General features: G+C 40.9%; 1 protein-coding gene across 4 annotated transcripts; it reads right to left on the bottom strand.

Moving 5' to 3' along the window:
• Window positions 1–685: 685 nt before the first annotated feature.
• Window positions 686–22,656, bottom strand: map3k14a (mitogen-activated protein kinase kinase kinase 14a). Of its 4 annotated transcripts, none has more exons than XM_053514569.1 (16): window positions 22,508–22,656; window positions 11,427–11,698; window positions 11,298–11,337; window positions 10,994–11,207; window positions 10,381–10,791; window positions 9,364–9,498; window positions 9,155–9,284; window positions 7,919–8,047; window positions 6,116–6,214; window positions 5,863–6,020; window positions 5,604–5,754; window positions 5,163–5,498; window positions 2,625–2,734; window positions 1,542–1,680; window positions 1,336–1,436; window positions 686–1,244 (listed from the first exon to the last, which is right to left on the bottom strand). In XM_053514569.1, the coding sequence occupies exons 2-16, from the start codon at window positions 11,686–11,688 to the stop codon at window positions 1,044–1,046; spliced, it is 2,616 nt and encodes an 871-aa protein (XP_053370544.1). In that variant the 5' UTR covers window positions 11,689–11,698; window positions 22,508–22,656; the 3' UTR covers window positions 686–1,043. The 4 variants fall into 4 exon arrangements, with proteins under 4 accessions (XP_053370544.1, XP_053370545.1, XP_053370543.1 ...); XM_053514570.1 differs by lacking the exon at window positions 22,508–22,656 and adding an exon at window positions 15,042–15,587; XM_053514568.1 differs by lacking the exon at window positions 22,508–22,656 and adding an exon at window positions 14,899–15,586.
• Window positions 22,657–23,176: the final 520 nt, after the last annotated feature.

Below are 23,176 nucleotides of genomic sequence, written 5' to 3'. Positions count from 1 at the left end.
TGCTCGACTTTGTTTCCAGTAATGAATCATAATTTATACATATATGTATAAATATATGTGTGTGTGTGTGTGTGTTTGTATAAAAGAGTATGTGGTATATATGATTAAGTGAGGCCTAATTTGAGTCATCACCCAGACGTAGTTTCCCAGATTTGGCGCATGTGGCTTTCTGCCTACATCGTAGCTTAGCTCGATCAGTTAAAATCATCCTCGTGGCAGAAACTACAGTATAATATGCAAATTATTAGCTGTGGATGTGAATCTACACAAAAGTAACTCGAAGTATAACCCGATTGTGCCACTACTTTCCAGTGGTTATCTCTGTGGCCTCGCACCTCCAGCGTCAAAGGTTTGACCTTAGGGGTCTGCGTGCGTAGTGCGAGTTTGCATGTTCTTCCCACGCTTGGTGCGTTCCCTCCGGGTACTCCGGTTTCCTCCGACAGCCCAAAGACATGCAGGTTAGGCTAATCGGCGTTCCCGAATTGTCCGTTGTGTGTGTGGGCCGTTAGTTCAACATTATCCCGTCGTCATGTAGTCCACGTTGTTTAAGTGATTTTTAACTTTCAATACAACTAAAAAATTCCAAAAATAGGTTGAAACCCGAAGACATCATCATAACCACTGCTACTGATTTATTGCTTGATTAATGCCAACAATTAGAACAATGACACTGACACCTGAGGAATGTAGTATGACAGGGTTTATTGTTGTGCTCAAGCAGGTTATGGCGAGAAAGGAATATAGTGCACGGTAATTATTGAGAAATAGAAATAAGTGCATCTGCCTGATCGGAAATGAAATTATAATACGGAATTTCTTCGTTCGACAAAATGAGTTGTGCAGCTATACAGTACGTTGAAGTTTATATTTATCATGAATAAAGATATGAATTTATCATCAGTAAAAAAGTCATCTAATCATCAATAAAAAATCAATACATTCCTGAAATACTGAAGGGCACATAAAGTGTGGAGGAATACAAATACTGACAAAGAGGGGTTAAACTGAGACGAGACAGAGTATGAGGCTGGACAGTGAAGACATCAGTTCCTGGTCTCCAGCCTCCCGTCCCTGATCCTCCAGCTCCATGCCATGTTGCAGCAAGAGTTCTGTCTGTGCCACGGAAAGTGGGTGGGGTCAGGGGCGGGGACACAGCGCAGGAAGAGCCCAGCTTCCTGTACCTGCTTATCGTGGGGCACCAAAGAACCATCCTCGGTCTGTAGACTGAACACGCTCTCAGAGATCTGCCGGAGTTGAGCACAGACAAAAGTCAACACCCACACACACACACATCTACAAGTTCAGACAGAGTAATTATACACAGAGTTTTCCTACCTGATCGCTGATTCCTATGGCGATGTGACCGACTTTTACACGCGGGGTTTCACGGATACGGAGACATCGCCCGTTAAAGTCCCTGATGCAGACGTCCACCCCTGGACAAACAGAAAGAACGTCTCAGCTCGGTCGTGTGACGTAATGCGCTAGACTCATTTCTGTAAACCTAAATCTGACACCTGGTCAGGTGATTCATTACTCACCCTCAAAGCAGCGTGGTGGGGGCTGGTGGGCGGGGCCAAGCCAATCCATACTGAAGCTCTGGCCATCCGATTGGCTGTTGTAAGAAAACACGCCAGAGCTGAGATCATCCCCGGGGCCGACAGACCAGCGCCCGGAGTCCTGACAAGAGGATGAGAAGGAGAGACAGACAGGGAGATGACATCATAAGATTACACTATTACAGGAAACAAACAGTGGTGAAGAATACTCAGAAGGCATTTAAAGACAACTTAAACTCAAAACAGTTTAGATGATTACTAATTATGTTACTAATATAATAATATCATAATCTCCAGTTTAACAATCCTGTAAATTACGAACCTTTTCAAGATTAAAGATCAGATTAAAGAGATAACATTTTTGATATTAAAAAAACTCTTTGATCTTAATGGTAACAATTTTAGAAGTCAAAACATTTAAATGTTACCTTGTGCAGTCTTTGATATATATAACCTTCTCTAATATATTGCAATGTATTTAAAGGCAATTTAAAACAGGACTAATAATCTACATCAGTATCACATAGGATAACCCTTATGTAGGGTGTTGACCTTTATGCAAAACAACATCTTTTAAAGAACAAAGATTTGAAATGTTTGAGGAAGTGTGGACTTTCCAGTGAGAGAAGGAATGCAGAAGTGCGATAACACGCTGTTTATTGACCTTATGCAGGCCTTAATCTCGTTAAAAAATGCGGAATCATGCGTTACGAAGTAAAAACAATCATCTGAACCCTATGATGATTATTAGCTAATACCAAAAAGAATTGTTACGTCAGAAAATGCTGGGCTCATTTCTGAGATTTCATGAGAAACTAAGCCTCCTACGGTTTTCTGGTAACAGCCAGAAAGACCACAACAAAACACACACACACACATGCACGCACACAAGCTTGTACTGTTACTGTTATCTGCACTAATTCTGAATAACCTAATCTGCAAAGAGAAAAGTGTGTTTCCTCCTACCACGCGCTGGCCCGGTGTACTGCCTACAGAAATGTGCGTGCATGAGTCTGTGTGTGTGTGTGTGTGTGTGTGTGTGTGTGTGTATGTGTGTATTTTTACCTTTTTGTCTCCGGGGTCCCTGCTAGAAAGGCAGTCACTACCCAGGCAGGAAAGAAGCTGCTCCTGGAGCTCGGCCGAGTGCGGCTGAGACAGACTGCTCAGGAAAAATTCTACAGAAAAAAACGAGAGCGCTCGTGTTTATAAAAAAAAAGATCAGATATAAAAATATGTATTTATTGAATAATAAGTAGCTTTTGATTTTTTTAAGTTCTGATTTATAATAAAAAAAAGAATTTAAGTTAATACTATAAGTGTATGTAAGTGGATGCTACTATGGCACGGTCAGTCAAAGTGTAGGGCACTGAAGTATAGTCAGTATAAGTGTTGGATACTACAGTATAGTCAGTATAAGTGTTGGATACTACAGTATAGTCAGTATAAGTGTTGGATACTACAGTATAGTCAGTATAAGTGTTGGATACAACAGTATAGTCAGTATAAGTGTAGATCATTAGAGTATAGTAAGCATAAGTGTAGGACACTAGAGTATAGTCAGTTTAAGTGTAGGGTACTATGGTATAGTCAGTATAAATGTAGGGCACTAGAGTATAGTCATTATAAGTGTAGGGCACTGTCAGTATAAGTGTAGGTCACTAGAGTATAGTCAGTAACAATATAGGGCACTAGAGTATGGCCAGTATAAATGATGCAGAATACTTAAGTATAGTCAGTACATGTGTAGGGTACTACAATATAATTAGTATAAATGTAGGTCCCTAGAGTATAGTCAGTATAAGTGTAGAGCAATGGAGTATTGTCAGTATAAATGTAGGTCACATTGAGTTTAGTAAGTATAAGTGTAGAGTACTAGAGTATAGTCAGTAACAATATAGGGCACTAGAGTATAGTCAGTATAAATGTAGGTCACTAGAGTACAGTCATATAAGCGTAGGGCACTGGAGTATAGTCAGTACATGTGTAGGGTACTACAGTATCATCAGTATAAATGTAGATCACATTGAGTATAGTCAGTATAAGCGTAGGATACTAGCATATAGTCAGTATAAGTGTAGGTCACTAGAATATAGTCAGTAACAATATAGGGCACTAAAGTATAGTCAGTATAAATGTAGGGCACTAATGTATAGTCAGTATAAGTGTTGGATACTACAGTATAGTCAGTATAAGTGTAGGTCACTAGAGTATAGTCATTATAAGTGTAGGGCACTGTCAGTATAAATGTAGGTCAAATTGAGGACAGTCAGTATAAGTGTAGGTTACTAGAGTATAGTCAGTAACAATATAGGGCACTAGAGTATAGTCAGTATAAATGTAGGGCACTAGAGTATAGTCATATAAGCATAGGGCACTGGAGTATAGTCAGTACATGTGTAGGGTACTACAGTATTATCAGTATAAATGTAGGTCACTAGAATATAGTCAATATAAGTGTTGGGCACTAGAGTATAGTCCGTATAAATGTAGGTCACTAGAGTATAGTCAGTAAAAATATAGGGCATTAGACTATAGTCAGTATAAATGTAGGGCACTAGAGTATAGTTAGTATTAGTGTAGGGCACTGTCAGTATAAATGTAGGTCAAATTGAGGACAGTCAGTATAAGTGTAGGTTACTAGAGTATAGTCAGTAACAATATAGGGCACTAGAGTATAGTCAGTATAAATGTAGGGCACAAGAGTATAGTCATATAAGCATAGGGCACTGGAGTATAGTCAGTACATGTGTAGGGTACTACAGTATTATCAGTATAAATGTAGGTCACTAGAATATAGTCAGTATAAGTGTTGGGCACTAGAGTATAGTCCGTATAAATGTAGGTCACTAGAGAATAGTCAGTAAAAATATAGGGCACTAAACTATAGTCAGTATAAATGTAGGGCACTAGAGTATAGTTAGTATTAGTGTAGGGCACCAGAGTATAGTTAGTATAAGTGTAGGGCACCAGAGTATAGTTAGTATAAGTGTATGGCACTGGAGTATAATCAGGATGAATAAAGCTCACTAGAGAATAGTCAGTATAAATGTAGGGCACTAACGTATAGTCAGTATAAGTGTATAGTTGGTATAAGTGTAGGGCACTGGAGTACAGTCAGTATGAATAAAGCTCACTAGCGTATAGTCAGTATAAATGTAGGGCACTAACGTATAGTCAGTATAAGAGTATAGTTGGTATAAGTGTAGGGCACTGGAGTACAGTCAGTATGAATAAAGCTCATTAGCGTATAGTCAGTATAAATGTAGGGCACTAACGTATAGTCAGTATAAGAGTATAGTTGGTATAAGTGTAGGGCACTGGAGTACAGTCAGTATGAATAAAGCTCACCTGCGTATAGTCAGTATAAATGTAAGACACTTGGGCATAGTGAATATAACAGTAAGATACTAGAACATGGTGAAGATATAAGTGTACAGTGCTAGGGTATAGTAAATATGTGTAAGGTACTAAGGAATAGTCAATGTACGAGTAGGGTACTGGGGCAAAGTGAATATAAAAGTAGGGTACTAGGGCAGAGTGAATTAATAGTAGGGTACTATGACATAGTGACTATTAGAGTACTATGGGATGGTGAAGACTGACCCCTCTCGAGTTTGCGAAGCTCCTGCTCTGTGGGTTTGTGCGACTCGGGAGGTGGAGAATGAAAGTACAGTGGTGGAGATGGAGCAAGGCAGCTCTCTTTTCTCAACACCATCTCTTCCTCCGTGTCATTCTCCTCCTTCACCTCCTCCACTTTCCCCACCCGTTGTCTGTAGCGCTTCGGCTCAGCCGTCAGTCTAGTCCGCTCTCTCGACTCCTGCCCTGGGCCCATCCACTGCTGCACAGAGCTATCGGAGAAGGGGCTGAGCTCACACCTTTCTGGCTTCCCAAGTGGCTTTTGATAAGCTCCTCCCCTTACTGGGCTCCGGAGACCTCCCACTGTAGAGACGCACACACGATCAGTGATGACGACAGAACTCCAGTAATGATATCGCAAAAAAATAAGTGTTCATACACACAGCATGATGTGTTACATCAACTTACGTTGTTTAAGCGCTTTAGCTGTTTGAACTCTGAGATCCTTGGACGAGGCTCTCCGGCTCGACTCTCTTTGCAGCCCCAGTTTGATGACGTCAGCCGTGTGAGGGCTGCAGTCGGGTGGGATCTCTCTCAGGGGCGGCAGCTCCTCAGCGATCTGCATCGAAACAGTTCCACAATCAGCAAGACACACACTGATTCAGCACTGAAAAGGGGATTTTTTTTTGGTTGGTAATATACATATAATAAACAAGCAAACGCTTACTTTGAGGTAGAGTGGGCGGGAGTAGTAGCGCGTCCACGGCTGGCATCCATTGAGCATGTGCAGTAGCATGCAGCAGCTGCTCCAGACGTCTGCCTTGGCACAGCGCTTCTCTCCACGCGCCACCTCCGGAGACATGTGAGTCTCTGTCCCCTTTAGAGCTACATACACAAACACACACATGATTTTATTATTAATATTTTAATACGATTTGATTATTATTTTGTGTGTGTTTTTAATTATTAGGAGTGTTTACCTTGGGAAGGACTGAATCCATACAGGTCTAGCCGTTCTGACTCGCCGAAGTCGCACAGAAATGTGTTTTTCCCATCCTCGGACAACAACACATTATCGACTGAAAACACAGCAAAAAAGGTACAGATGTTAAAAAAAGTCTGAAAAAAAACTTTTCACTTATTCATAATTAAGACATGCGTTCAGATCCAGGACGATGAATGACTTGATGATGTCATTATTATTAGTTATCAATTAAAACCGGTTTATAACTGGACAATTTGACCAAAGAGACGAGCAAACTTTAAGATGTGCTTAAAGCTGTCTGTAAATAGTACTATATGTGTGTGTGTGTGTGTGTGTGTGTGCGCATCAAGGTCAGTGACATCGTGCATGGGCGAGTTAATTAAAGACCGTTTTAACACTGCGGTTAAAAAAATAAAAAAGAGACTGCCAGGCAACCCGTACTCTTCCCAGAAATCAGTCGGTGCTGTGTTCCAGGAAGGTGTGTGTCGATTAAAAAAAAAAAAAAACAAACAAAACAAAAAGGCAAAATGCTTTCGGTTTCCATCCTGTGACTGGACTACGGTGTAAATCTGACGGGCCACACAAACGTTTTATCGTTTTATCGCTTAACGAGACGGACACCAGGGGGCGCTCCGGAAATCAGACAGACAGACAGACAGACAGGCAAGACAGGAAGAGAGCGAGGGAGACGGCAAAGGCTTGGTTTTCTGGGCTTCTTAAAAAGAACGAAAAAAGAAAACGTCTCATCAATAATGTATGTACTAGAGACGGAACTGTTGCGAAAAAAAAGAAAAAGAAAAAAGAAAATCCTCTTCACGTCTGGGTTCGTTTTGTCTGACTGCCAATATCTCCTCACCCCCCCCCCCCCCTCCTCCTTACCCCCTCCCCTATGCACTTTACGTGAGTCACTCTGGGAAATTCCCAGCCTTCTCTAACACACACACACACACACACACACATTATCTCTCTCTCTCTCTCTCTCTCACACACACACACACACACAGAGTGCCCTTTTTCTCACCACAGGTGCTGCATTCTGTGCCCCACCCCATTCCTCAGAAAAGCCATTAAAAAGAAAAAAAAAAAGAGCCACTAGAAAAAGAAAAAGAAAAAAAACAGAAGTGTTGTTACACTATCATAACATCATCCCCTTTTAACCTTTTTATCACGGCACCTCTCTCTAAATCTATCCCCCTTTAATAACCGCACTTTTTTTCTTTGCTGTCATTAAATCAGACTTACTATCGGAACAGATATTAATCGAGAAGGTAATTTTAGTACTACACCACAACGTTTGACATTTAAAAAAACAAATAAAAAAATGACTCGGCGGAGTTTTCATATTAAGATGTGAAGCGATTCGTTTTGCTGAAGTTATCTCACAAGGCATCTGCCTCTGCTTTCCTGGTGTCCGGCGTAGCGCGAGCACGCGTGCACCTTTTCGCGATGATAATCTGTTGGTGCCCGTATGACTCAACTTCTCGGTTTCAAACTGGAAGCTCTGATATCTTAGACGAATTCGCTTTTTCACACACTCGATTGTTCCAAAACCGGCGATACCAACGCACGCTGAGTCACTACCCGAATTTTACTCGCCAACACCGCTGATGTTTTTTTCTCCTGAACTCTTACGGGTTTGATTGATTTTCTATGACGCCAGCTTATCAATAAGTTTGTTCTAATACCTTATCGTTCCTAGAGTAGCAACTCGTTCTTGCGTAACAGATGAGCAACATGAAAAAGCGTGTGACACATCACACAAAGGTTGTATCGTACGTGTTACAAAGACGTGACGCACCTTTGACGTCCAGGTGTAGGATGCGTCTCTTGTGCAGGTGCTCTAGCGCCCCCAGGACCTGATGCATATAATGCAGGCTGAGATCCTCGGGCAGGCGACCCCTTTGTGCCAAAAGCTGCCCCAGAGAACCTGGAGGTGAAGAAACATTGGGTTGAGAAAAAGAGAGAGAGAGAGATGTGAGTCAGTACAAGGTAAAGGTTGGTGAGGATTGTCTAGATAAGGCAGAGGTAATAATATGTAACGCATAACTATACCAATAACAACAACAAGGATAGGGGTAGGACTCAGTGGGACTGCTGATCCGAAGATTCAAACCCACCACTGCTCCCTTCGAGGGGTCACCATAGCGGACCGTCCAATCCAAACACACCATTGGCATAGATTTTACAAGGTTCCTAATGCAACCCTCCCATTTTTTCCAGGCTTGGGCCCGGCACTGGCTTGGGTTTGGGCTCTGGGTGTGAATCAAACCCAAGCCTTCCACATGGCAGGCAAGAAACCGGCCATTGAGCCACCAATGCCCGCTAACTCCTTATATATAAGTATAATCGCTCTGGATTATAAGGGCGTCTACCCAATGCCGTGATGTAAACGAGTAAACCTGATGTTATTGTTTGTCTAAACTTCATGATGTCATAAAAAATGGTTTCAAAATGCCAACACAGTGATTCATGATTCGACTGCCTGGCTGAGTGTCCTCCTTTTGAAACGCTTGCCTCGGGTAGGTAGGATCTGGGTGGAGAGGTGTGTGAGATTGGTGAGCACACTGTAGGGTTATTTTGGAGATGGTGGATTGTGCATGTGTTTTTTTAATAACAACCATCCATCCATCCATCCATCCATCTAGGAACCTCTGTAGTCCAACTAGGGATGATGGAGACCATTGGTGACCACTGTATTTCCTCCTATTTGTACCAAGACAACATTTGCATGTCACACATACAGGCAATTTGGGAACGCCAATTAACCTAATCTGCATGTCTTTGGACTGTGGAAGGAAACCCAGGAAAACCCAGAGAAAACCCTCCAAGCGTTCACGGGGAGAACATGCAAACTCAATGCACACTGGTGGGAATCGAACCCGGAACAAGGAGATGGAGATGCAAGGCGACAGTGCTAACCACTACAGCACCATTGCCACCTAACTTTGCATAATGCAAATACACCTAACTGCATGACTTAATTCGTAAGAAAGCCTACAACACATTTTTTTTCACATTTATGTTTCGTTCGTACCTGGTTTGAGATCCATGAACAGGATGACGGATTGACCCTCTCGGACAAATCCGAAGAATTCCACCACGTGAGGAGACTGGAGGGCACTCCACGAGCCCACCTCCTCACTTCTGAAATGTTTTAGCGGCACCTAAAAAACAGTAGGTGTAAGGGTAAGGATACACAAACATGATATACCTGCGTATAAAAACAGCCGCTGGTACTCGTACCTTCTTGGCGGCACACACGAAGCCGCTGGATTTGTCTCGGATGCTGTAGACGGTGCCGAACGAGCCTTGCTTCAGTAAATCACGGAGCTCGTAATCCCTTCCCTCTCGATATTCATAGTCCTGGGGCTGGAGCTCCTACACACGCACACACACATGGGACAAGGTCTGGTTTATTACAAAAAACAAAGAAATGAAAGTTTGAGATGTTAATAAATTGGTAACTTTTCCAAAATGTATTTTTAGTTGGTATACACGTATTAGACTGGGTCATTGTAATAAATCTGCGCTGCGTCCAGTCTTTCCAAAGGAATTCCTGAATACGCACTGTGTGACACCCTTGACATCGGCGCACACACACTTCCTGCAAGCTGTTATTTTCCGAACTCGCTCAATAGGATCATGAAATATATATATATATACAGTGTATCAAAACCGAAAATAACTGGCATCTGCGTTTTATTAATATTCACGTTTAGTGGCGGTTATCGCTGCCTTTCATCAAGGTGGCTTCATTTTCATTTTGAATTACTTTTAGTTATGGACTTTTTGTTCTTAGCTATTTTTAACATGTTCTCACACACGCAGGAAGCGGCACGTCCAAACACTTAAGCGTGTACTTCTTAAGCTGTGTTATTCTCGCGCGGATCGCAACCTACAAATGTACATGTGTGTTTTGCGGGGTGCATGTGAGGAAACTCCCGTAAGCAGAACTAGGCTACTGAGATAAACACGAAACCTCTGCGAGCTGAAAAACAGGAAACCGCTGAACAAACACGCAAGCCGAGATGTTTTTTCTTTTCTCTTTTTTTTTTTATCGATGTGTGTTTCACTCTCTCTCGTATGTTGTAGTATGACTACTGTATGTGACTCACTTTTCCGGGTGCTTCGGTTCAGCAGCTATTTATCTCTGCAGTCATGTGTGTAGTTGTGTCAGGCTGCATTTGTAATTGTGTTCACATCCTTTGCCCGTGTCTGTTCGCACAAACTCGTGTGTCACGCAAGCTTTAAACTTTATACCTCTTTGAAGAGGATGCCTTCGTTCCAGTCGCTCTCTTCCGTCTCGTCGTCTCCGTCCTCATCCTCCCGTTCCTTCACGTCTCGGACCATCTGTTTGGCGAACGCCGAGGCGAAGGAGCACTCGGCCTGGGAGACGTTGTTCCTGAGGCCCGCGAGCGCTAGGGAGCATTCGGCTTCGCTGATGAGCGGCGAGTCGGGATCAGGCGAGCGCTCGCTCTCGCTCTCTTGGCTGTAGGACTCCAGGCCATGTGCGGGACTGTAGAGGCAACTCCAGGATTTGGAAGTGAGCCGGGTGTCGATGAGGCCCGGGTGAGACGAGTAGGAGGGCGCCGCTGTCTCCTGCACGGACAGGCTCTCGGTGCTTATTGCGCTTCTGCTGTTGGTGCTGGTTATGTAGCTACACTCTCCAAACTGGAGCAAAAACAAACGCACACAAGTGTAAGGATATAAATGTTAAAGCAACAGTATAAAAAAAAAATTTTGTCCTAACTTTCCTTACAAGGTCGATACTTCTTGTTCCCGTTTCCCTGTTACCATGGCAATTAGTTCATCCTTTGATCTCTCTCTTTATTCTTAACTGACATCATTCAACAATGTATTTACCCATAACCACCTGCGTCCATCTCACCTCTCCGCTGTCCTGTTGCGGCACTCTAGTTAGTCTTCTTTCTCTCACTCTCTCGCTCCCTCCGTCCCTCTGTTGGCCCTCCCTCCGCCGCTGTCTCTTCCGTCGCTTCTTCCTCGGCTGCCGGTGAGAGACCACGCCGTGTTGGAGGGACAGGCCCGTGTACGTATTTTTACAAGCCCCAGTGTACACAATTTTATGTCTGGGAAGGAAATAAAATAAAACCAATCAGTAAAATAACTTTTTGTATTAAAAAAAATAATGAAAGTGTTCTTCATCGTCATGTCTTTACCTGCTGTTGGGACAGAATTCCTGCGAGTCCTGAGATTCACCTGTATTAAGAAGAAGATAATGTTTGCATCAGTCTTTGGTGTTTCGTTTTTCCAAACCCGTCAATAGACAGATGACATACTGTACTTACACTCTGCCTGGGCGATGATGGAGGGCTTCTCGGTGTCCAGAGGTCCAGTGCCTATGTGCTTGGCAGTGCCATGTGAGATGACCTTCAGGAGTTGGAAGTTGGGCCATTCTGTCAGCTTGTGCTGTTTATCGTCCTTCCCAGTGGTGACCGGCGACTGAGGCTCGGGGCTGGAAGCGAGGCAGCCGTGGACCTTGAGTTGAGGCTGGTTCGTGGACATGGAGAAGGGCTGGGTGGAGTTAAAGATCCTCTGTACCACCGCCATTTTTCAGAACCTGCAAGAGGGAAACGAACAGACACATGAGATCCACCTTCACACCTGGCCTTCCTTAACTGCTGCTCGTCACGGTGATTTACACAGAGCCAGGATTTCCTTTCAGACATGAGACGGTAATAAAAACTCGTTGACTTGAACAGCCAGTGGATGCTCTATTCTCTGGTGAACTTTGGACCTCTGACAGTGTTCTGGTCTGTTCTTTCAAAGGCTCGCGAGGACGTTTGTGCCATCTGGTGAGAAGGAAACCCGATCGTGGTTCTCGAGCACTTATCGCAGTCAGAGTAGAGGCCTCAAAGGATGACAGTGAAGTTAAGGAGGAAGTTAATGGCTGGATGAGGCAGAGGCAAAGCCGGAGAGACCGGTTGAGGTCTTAAAACCGTAATAAGATATGAGCTGGATATGATTTGGCAAAAAGTACCAGTGTACCAATCAGCTCGAACCAGGATTATTATCCATGACAACTGAAGCAACGGCCTCTACCCTGATATGTTATGCCACCCTCGATCCAAATTAACATATACAATGGGAAAAATATTGAAAACATCAATTATTATTATAAAATATGTCAGAAAATACTTTCCTGAGCTATCCTGTATGTATGCATATGTATAGCCCCGAATATTCTTTAAGTACTCTCACTATAATGAAGCAATCTTAACAAAAAATAATACGCTACAGACCTTATCGTAACCCATACATAATCGATTGCATTTTATGATCCCCGTTTTCTTCCAGACGCATTTCGACGATGTTCCTGAACGTATCGCCAAAGATATCAGGTGGAATAGCAGGCAATTTCACATTGGATGTTTTCCTTCAAATCTTCACAGTCAGGAGCACCACATTTCTGCCTAATTTCGCTCTGAAATCACTAAACGAGCCGGTGACCCAATAGACAAACATCCTGATGAAGAGTCGAGCCACTGAGTGAAGGGGTACAGTGTTAAACTGGGCGATGGGTGTCTGGTGCCCCTACTTTACCGGCCTGATTTGGGCGGCCCTGTTCTTTTAATTAGTTTGCTTTTACCATTGAAATTATTATTTTATAAATTATTAGCATTTTTAAAAAAAATTCATTTTTAATGTAAAGTTATTGTCGAATTGTAAAGACATTGTCGACATAAACGATTTTAAATTCTAACATATTTCTAACAGCGGATATAAGAAAATACATTTGCTTTCGCTTCTATTCTATCCGCTTCCTTGATTGTTACCCATTAGCTCACTCTCACTCTCTTCAACCACAAGACAAACACCAGCACTTGAATAAAGGGTGCGGCAAAAAAAACAAAAAAACAAAAACAAACATGTGCTTTGTATTCGACACAAGCCATAGTTACACTTTCTGAAAAAAAGTGCTATCGGCCCTCTTCCGCATACTTGATCTCCCAGGTGCTCATATTGGTCAAGTTTTGGTGAGATTCAAAGAGAATACAATATGCCACCCCTCCCATCCTGAGATCACATGCGGTTTCGCTCTCCTGGCTCCTGGCCATGGGTGGCTGTGGCATTCTCAGGACGTGCAATCTTCTGGTGATAAGTTGAAAGATTTTTTGTTGCACCACTCGGGCGACCCATTTTATATCTGCTGCTGCACCTCGACCTACTTACATACCCAAAGACTGCATTAGTTTTGTTGTATTATCAGAACGCTTGCACTGGAAGTTTGACTGGAGTTAAAGAAAACCAAAGGAATATATCTTCTATCATAAACAAACCTTGTATTATAAACCTTTAAAAAACAAAAAAAGTCCCCTTCCCTACCATAACCTTCAACATAACTCCTGAGTGAGTCTTAAAACCAACTTTTTGTTTTTTATTGTTAATATTTATTATTAGTATTATTACTGGGCATTGTTGTTGAGATTACAGGGATGGAGATTGTTGAGATTCAGTTGTCTGGTTGACTGTGAGTGCGAGGTGTGTGTGTAAAGATTACAGTCGTTACAGCATGTTGCATCAGTGCGTCCTCACTTGACTCCATCACCTACTTTCTCTCTCTCTCTCTCTCTCTCTCCCTCTCTCGCTGTCTTGATTTAAAAGAAAGCAGGCCTCCTTCTGAAGCTGACATGAATTGAATGCAAGCCTGCCAAACACCCGGAGCCGAGTTCTCCATTTTGAGCTCTCTTAAAAAGGCAGGCGATGACATCATCAAACATCAGGCGACACCAACTGAGCAATGTCTATAAAAACACACCAAGCACAAAGCAGATGTCCATTTTTTCCCTCATGGCTTTTATCCAAGGGGTCACCATTTGATCCACAAGATCTGGCTCAGGGTTTACCCTGGATGCGTACCACTTTCATTTTTCAAGGTATGCAGTGGCTGGGTTGGATGTAGTCTAGGGTTATGGGTCTTGCACCAAGGACCTGACAGTTGCAACCTGGCCATGGCAGGCTCGAACCCCTCACCCCCTTTGATCAGGATCAGCCCTGAGCCTGCACTGACCTGCACTGGCCGAGCAAGCAAATGTCCAATAAAAGTTCACGCAAAATGCAACAGCAGCCCTCATTTACTTAATAACACTGCTCTATAAACAGGATGTGTATAAAATGGTTGCATGTCATCCGCCACTTTTACACACATACCCTATGAAAGTAGGAGTGGCAGGTCTCTCTGCAATAAACTACAATCAAGATCATGCGGGTGATCGTGTCACGGCCTTGAACTTGAATGGTGGATGTAAAATTGCTCTTTCTACTCATGCCAGCAAAGTCTTTACCCTTTGATCTAAATCAAAAAGCCCGCACAGCATAAGCAGAGCTGGTGTTTTTCTTCCCCAGATGTGACCAATCAGTGACCATTATGATCCTTCGGCCTTGAAAAAGACGTATTTGCATAGGGTTATGCATCCCGCGACTGTGGACTGGCAAAACATTTACATTCATGTGACGAAACGCTCGTCCTCAGGTTAGTTATTCAGCTCCTTCCTCAAAGCCATCGTTCCGCTGCCATGCCCCATTTTTATCCGTCTAACTTCCTGATACTGCCGTGTTCAAAACAATACCAGCCCTTGTGTGCGTGTTTCACCTCTAAACACTGACTATTACCCGCCACAATCTCATCTCACACACCCAAACAGCTTAATTATTGATTCGTGCAGCAGTACTAACACGACACACGATACGCAATTTATAAGAAGTACTTATTATAAAAAAATCTAGAATAACAAAGAAAGGAAGAGGTGAACAACGTACCAGCTATGCGACTGCAGAGAATCCTTCATTCCTAATAGATTCTTCCTGCTTTCTTGGTTCTGGGCTTCATGAGGGGATAAAAGCGTGCACGGTTTCTACAAGGCGCTCGTGTCCGTGTATGTGTGTGTGTTTTGCGTACTCACACACAACGTCCTGTTCATTCAGCTCCTCCTCCTTCTCTCTTTCTCTCACTCGCTCTCGCGCTCTGTATACCTCTGATGCTGGCTCGGTGCCAGTCTTCGGAGCAATCTCATTGGACAGGCTGTTTGCTGATTTACAAGAAATCCATCCGGCTTCTCTTTTCTCACCCCTCCTCTCTCTCTCTCTCTTTTTCTCCTCTTCTCTCTTAACAAGACTACAGTGTGACCTTTTAAAAAGTCCTTTCTCTTTTCTCTTTCTGCCAATCTGCTATCGCGGTGACACACTTTTTTCCTTTTAACTCAACTCCATGCCCAGACAGGGACTTAACCCTGTCCTGTCTACAGCATCACGTTATATTCACTATCTGCTTTGCTCTAAAACAACCAGCCGACGATCTGCGAGAAGTCATCGCCACGCCACGCCCTCCCGAGATCATACGATTCTCTGATCTTCAATTTCCGCTTCCTCAATTCCACCGCCGTGTCAAATAGAAATGTATGCGCTACCTACACGTACGTAAATGACTTATGACTTGAAATGAAATTACGTCGGCCCATGTGACTGAGAACCCTTATTTACGTTTCTACAAGGAGGAAATTACTGTATGGTCTTGTAGAGCAAAAGTTTTCACCCCCCCCCCACACCTTATTTTCCTTTGTTTTTTTTTATATTCTAAAACGTAGTGTCTGTTCTGTGTCTATAACGATACCAATCATCCCGTTGAAAACGATCGTTTAACTACGGTTCACTTTTTTAACCGCTGGATATGTTGCGCAATATCACGATGCCAACTTTTATTCAAATCAGACTCCACATTTTCCTACTACTTTAACAACACAAAGGTGTGTTTAAAGAAAAAAAAAAAAACGGGCTTTGGTGAAACCGCCACCTCGTCTCTGCTGCTTTATTTATCACGACCATCCGTACTTCCTTTTTCTTTTTCTTCTCGATTTACAGTCATGATGATTTATTAATTAACCACAATAGGCGTTAGACCACAAGTCTGAGATGACACTCCTGTTTCGGTTCTGGTATAAAAAAGACTTGCTTTGAGGAAAACAGCGTTATTGAGGGTGTTGGCTTTTGACATGACAGCATCAGAAACTGAACCGTGACGCCCGGAGCTGAACTGCATCGAATTAAAATGTGAATGTTTTCCAAAAGTTCTCATATCCTTATTTTCTTCAGGGCGTTTGGGGAAGTGAGAGATGCACGACGATTGCCTCACTCAGAGAACTTAACTGAATGCTCTCCATAAATAAAACCAAGAGGGAATACTGTACAGGGTTCCCGGTTGAGAACTATTTTGAGGTAATTGCCCAATTTTTCAGCCGCTGAAAAGGGAAGCAAGTAAGCGAGTGAGGTGAGTAACACTGCGGGTTGCAGCTGGACATAAAGGAAATCACACGCTCTTACAGCTTTCTGCTATAATAACAGGGTTCGGTTCTTCATGGTCTGAAACTACAAACCACCCTGACCACTGGGCATGAACGTTCTCATGCTCAGTAACGGCCATGACTACAAAAGCCTGACTTGATTCAGAAGACAATACGAGCTTCCACCGTTATTACACAGGAGGTTCCAAACATCTGCGATTTTTCCTAAAAGCTTGTGCAAGTAAAAACACCTGTGAACTTGATAATACTTGCGAAGGAAGGAAGGAATGTTGCAGCAGCGTCTGTAGAGGATTGTCCATTTCGCATCAAAGACAAAACACAGGGCAGTGTTTATGTAAACAGCTGAATTCAGAACTTGCCAAAGGCCAGAGGATACCTTCACGGGAGCTTGTGTCTGGGATTCAAAGACGTAATAAACCCGTTATTTGATTGATGTTTCACAACAAGAATGTAATAGTGTCTTACATCTTGAGCTAAGGTTGGTCTGGTTGTACAAGATGGAACCTGCATCGCTACATTAGCTCTTTTATGGGATCGGACCATTGCATCAGTAAGTCTTGAGTGCCCATTACCCTGGCTCTGGATTGCCCATTTGTCCTCCAGTGACTTTTAGGAGATACTAATCACTGCATACCTTGAACAAGCCACAAGATCTTCTGTTTTGGAGATGCTCTGACCCAGTCATCTAGCTATCACAATTTGGCCCTTGTTAAAGTCATTCACATTCTTCTGCTTGGCCATTTGTCCAGTTTCGAACACATCAACTTCTAGAACTGACTGTTCAAGGGGCGTTCAAGTCAAACCAGGACTTGTTTGCACAGAATAAGAGAACATAGTTATGAAAGTAAAAAATCCCTTTATTTCTCTATATAATCCCATGCTACACTAATGCACTTATCTCAGTATTTTACTAGTGCTTGGATAAAAAGTTTTCATGATCAGACTGCCTGCTTTAGGTCTGAGATGCTGGCCTCCCAGGAACTCCTGTACCAGCCCAAATATGTAGAAATGACTTGGAATGAGGTCACGACTGTGAGTTGGAAAATCTCTTGCAGCAGTTGGCCACAAGTTATCCATTGATTTTCAAGGATCAGGTGTTCCACTTACTGAATATTCATGGGAACAAATGCAGTGGGCTCCGAGCCACCTCGGCCGGCATCATCATTCACGGATTTGCAGCCTTCCATAAAACGTTTACACCGTTCAAATGCTATACTGCGGCTAAGAGTCTCATAACCGTACTGTTCTTGAAAGTTTCAGTAAATGTCAATCAGAGAAATTTCATCACAAATCCCGGTTTGACTTGGACACCCCTTTTATCTCCCACTACTTGACAGGTGCCACTGTAATAAGATAATCAATATGATTCACTCGACCTCTCCTTTATGTTACGGTGTATATTATTAGTGGAGTTTAAGTTTCAGTTTGATCACTAACTGCACTTCTTCTTAACCATTTTCTGAGATCGAATGCTAAAACCAACTCCCCCCCCCCCCCCCCCCCCCCCCCCCCGATAAGCACAGAGGTCATTTGAAATGGAAATGCAACATGAACTTTAAAGCAACATTCGCCTTCTCAGAATGCTACAGAAAATTACTCAGCAATCGGATCCGTGAAAATTAGCCGTGCTATTGTACAAGATGAAATAAAAACCTTTGTGTTTAAACTCCATGGTGCGACCATCAAGGAAAAACATGCGTTTGATACGTCGGAATGCATGAGAAAGACTTCTCGCCGAGCTGCTCCTAATGGAAATCGGATGTTTTCCTGATGTCCTAACAGAAGCAGTGTGCAGGAGTGGGAGGAGAGGAAGAGAGGAAAGTTTACACTCAGGATTGTGTGTAATAATCTGAGGGTGGATGGTGGGTGTATCAAAAGCAAACCGAGACTGGACAGTGTGTGTGTGTGTGTGTGTGAGAGAGAGAGCAATTAGAAGTTCTCAGTTTATATAATAATAGGTTCAATCAGAGCTTTTCACATGAAAACGTTCAGTAAGAAGATAATGGCACCAACACGGAACAGCTCGAGCATGCATTCACACTATTAAAAAAAAGGGAGAAAGAAAGAAATTCAAATGCACAACTAGGCTGAGAATGAGAAACACACACACACGCAAGGCTATGACTCATGTACGCCCCCGCAGATGTACAGGATGCTTAAGCCCTGACTAAGACCCACTCTGAGCTTTGTAACTGAGGCCCAGAGGAACCTAAAGCCCCAGACCAGCCCCAACCTGCACTAGGCGACCTCCTCATCCCCCTATAGCCCCACTCCCTTAGACCCCCATTCCTCTGTCAGGCTGATTACTTGAATAAGTTCCCTGCATTTAGCTACCACCCACACAGATTCCTCCCTCAGTGGGAATGAGTGTGTCTTAAAAAGTCTTTAAATCATCTGAACCTCTCCTGGGGCGTCTAAAAATATATACTGTGTATTTTATCATGTTTATTCTGACGCTGAATATATATATATATATATATATATATATATATATACACATTTTTACACATGCAAAAATAAATGTACCTTATTTTATTTTGTATAATTAAATTTTACATTATTATATATATATATATATATATATATATATATATATATAGTATTTATTTAGTTATGTTTTAATATTTTATAAGAATTTCCTGTAGCATTATGTCCTTTATTAAGCGTTTTACTGTCTGACCTACATTCAAAGTACATTACTTTTCATTTTTGCTATAACGTTTTCTTTTCTTGTTCCTCTAATTTTTTTTTATATCTATTCTTGTCCTCTGTCCAACATGTGACCATAAGTCAATTATAATACTAATCCCGCGCACTCGCGTGTTATTTAGGAATAAACGTTTGCGAATACCTCTTCATTAGGGCCCAAGCACAATGTCATCATAGTGTGTAAGGGGCCCTCTTATCATTATTATTATTATTATTATATATGTATTTAGTCCTGGAGTTGTATAATATTATAAGTGAGAAAATGCAACCTGATACATATCTGTATTTATGTACGTGTATGTATGTGTACTGTTTATATTTTTAGAAAGAAACAGGACTGACACTCATCGATTTTAGAAATGTTTCTGCTGGACACTCGATGCTGAACCTTCCCGAGCATGGATTTCCCAGCTGCTAGGGCAACCCCGACTAAACACTGCATACACACACGGACACCTGTTTGCCTTGAGCAGCTAAAAATATAACAGGGATACAAAGCTCTATCCAGTTTGATATGCGGACTATGAGCATGTCCGTCACTACGCAGGCTTCCATTCATATTTCGCGTTCATTCACATGCATCATGTCGAGTCGAAGCATGTTATGACTCGGATGGACGTGATACAATAATCCTCATAATTGCAAATTCGTAAGAATCTGCACAAGCTGAATCAACCTACAAATTTCTCGTTAAAATAACAAACGGAATATGTTTTGTCTTTTTTAATCATTTCGAGTCAAAGGCTAGTGATGTTATAAGTAACACGCTTACACAAGTAGCAAGTTACATACATACAGTCACATATATACTGCATAGATGGATGGATAGAAATACATTTATATAGAAAGATAGCCCTGCTATTGTATAAGATGAAAAAAACTATGTGACATGCTTTTTAAAAAAAAATTATTAACTTCCAGGTTAATCAGCAACTTCGCTTTACATCACTTCATCCTGCTGTTGATTATTTTCCGATAACAGCACACTCAAACAGTAACCCTTACTTATTGTGTATAAAAAAGCTTGCCTATTATACCTCCTCCTAATTTTGCCTTAGAATGCATTGATTAATTTCTTATTAAAAAACAATTATTTTCTTAATGATGTGTTTTAGACCGGATCAATTTGATGCATTTGTGCACACCTTTTATGTTTTTTTTTTTTACGTTTAAGTTACTGTAAACTGTAAATTGTATCAGCTATGTCTTACTAGCAAATAGCTGCTCAAAAAAAACAACCGATACAATAAAAAAAAGAAGTACATAACATTAATACAGTTAGATGTGCACCAAATGTTAAGCCACAATATCCCGATGATAATAATAATAATAATACTGAGTCTTAAGCAGAATAAGCAATGATGCTGTAAAGTTTAATCAAATTCTTTTGGCTCTGGGTTTTGTTATACTCGTAACAACCAGGAAATGCAATATACAGTAATCAATAGGCTGTGCAAAGTACAACAGCTCTGGGTTTATATCTGTATTCGACATTGAAAAATGCACATGCGTATTTAAATTCGAGCTCCGTTCCTAGTTTATGCATAATTGGACTCAAAGTTGGACTCATCTTTGCATAAAACTTAACTTTTTATTTATAAACTACTTTACCCTACGCTAAAACTAAATTCTCATGAAAACCTTCACAAAGAATGCCTACATTTAATCCATAAAAATGTTCATACATGCATTGACCTTAATGTAAATCTGTTAAATGATATAATTATGAACAAACATACATTATCAAAACATATACAGTAAATAAGCAGTTTACTGTATTTTGACTGATACGTGTATATAATCTTTTTCTCAGAGTAACAGTCTGATCTTGTATAATAAACTATTATTAATAGATTATTTGGCTGCATGTAAATGTACCTTTTTAACACCTGTTTTCCAAACTCTTCCACTTTGCCTTCTTACACATTTCTTTAAGCACGTAAGGAGGCATTCTTCTACTGCAGTGTCCATCAATTATGCAGTTTATTGTTATTTTTTAGTCTAAATGTAAACCTAATATCTTTAATACCTTTAATATACCTTTAATATCTTCTTTAAACATATTACTAACAATATCATGACGCAAAACAAATTGTGACAGTGTTTTAGCTTCTTTTTGGGGTAGGTATAACTTCTTTTTTTTTTTTTTTTTTTTACTCTTGAAAGATTTTGGAAAAGTGAAATAATACTGGTTAGCCTTATTATAGGAAACTATATTACTGATACATAACATATATTTTTATATTAACAGATAATTGATCATATAATGTCCAAAAAAAATTCTGTAAAAATTAAAAATCGTATGTTTCTTGGATATTATTATTATTTTTATTATTATTATTATTATTAATAATAATAATAATAACAATAATACTGCTTTCTGTAACACGACAATGCTAAAAACATTATACACATATATGTATAATCCTACATTAAATATATATATAGGATGTCCAAACACGACACTGCATGACATTTTTACTTGTTTGCAATAAACATAAACATAACAAAGCATAACACATTCAGAGAAAATTGCATGACATTGCATGACTGCAATTTTCTGTATAATTATTGAGTTTATATATATATGTATATAAACCCACACTATTTATACAGTCTATACAGTAATAATCAACTTATGTTTACTCCTACAGTACTTACAAATATTACATGTAAAGTCATCTGTTTAAAGACAATAAATGCAAAAAAAGAGGAGACAATGTGTGATGAGCAAAATCCTGTATATACTGACTGCAATTATGTACCAAGGTGGTAATATAAAATTTATAACAAACATATACAAGAAATACAAAGCAGAATGAGATAATAACATGCATAAATGGTTAATTAATCTATTAACATTAAATTCATTCAAATCAAAACTAGGCAAAGCATACTTCCTAAACATGCTTCACATTAAGTTAAATATTATACCACCAAAAACAGAGAAAACAGAGGAGGGAAAAAAGTCACATAATTACTAAGAAACTTGAAAGAGGAAATCATTTTTATGACTGGCTTCCTGTTACAACTAAAGTTGCAACATTGTTTCAAACTGTAACTCTTTACAAAGCGCGTTTGAAATTTAAATGTTGATCGGTTTTTTTATGTTTCTGTTAATATTTTGAGAAGCTGTAAAGGTGTGAGGTGACTAAACAAACCGGTATAAAGTCAGTTCAAAAGTTCGAACTGTGAGCTGACCGTTAGTAAGAACGGCACTTCCGGTTTTTGCCGCCATTTTACAGAAACAGAAACGTTAGCGAATCTAACCAAGTCGCGTCCGTTACCGCGAAACCGGACTAACGTGACTTTCCGGATACATATTGTGTTTATTTGGACTAGTTAAAGTTAGATAAACTTACCTGTTTGTGTTAATTTGAGTGTAAATCTCTGTGTGGTGTCGTGGTGATGGGCGGTTTCTTCACTTCTCTCTCTGTCTCTCTCTCTCTCAGTCTGTTTCTCTCTCTCTGTCTCTTTCTCTCTCATGACGAAGCTCATGGCGGTGTAACCCAAGGGGAGGTGGGATGGAAAACCAAAAGTTTACTACACATTATAATATCATACATCAGGCATATATTTATACAATACACACTTATTAAGTTTCTAATCTAGTGCCAAAACACACCTACATTTTTGTAAAATAAACTTGTCATATGAATCTATGTAAATAAAAGAAAGGTTCGGTCTGTACATTGATCAGAACTCGTTTTTTTCAATGATTTTTTAAAACGTTTTATACGCAACCAATATCAGAAAAATTGCTGTCTGCATGTCTATATGTCTGTCCAGCCAGGATTTGTCACAGCATCACGCAAAAACTGGCTGGATGGAATTTAGCAAAACTTTTGCAGTACTCATGTTTTTGCCTGAAGTTACATCTGCGCTATAAATGAAATCAAGACGTTGAGTAGAAAGGACGTTATGAGCAAGTTTTGTGCCAGATTACATCACAGCAGCCAATGTTTTTCTTTTTATGACAAATATTGCACTTTTCCCCCCTCGAGGCGGGCGTAGCTATACGTGGCAATCGA

The sequence above is a fragment of the Clarias gariepinus genome, chromosome 16 (assembly GCF_024256425.1).
Source record: "Clarias gariepinus isolate MV-2021 ecotype Netherlands chromosome 16, CGAR_prim_01v2, whole genome shotgun sequence".
Classification (NCBI taxonomy): Eukaryota; Metazoa; Chordata; class Actinopteri; order Siluriformes; family Clariidae; genus Clarias; species Clarias gariepinus.
The sequence above is the reverse complement of the archived record's forward strand: the minus strand, read 5'-3'. Positions and strand labels throughout refer to the sequence as shown.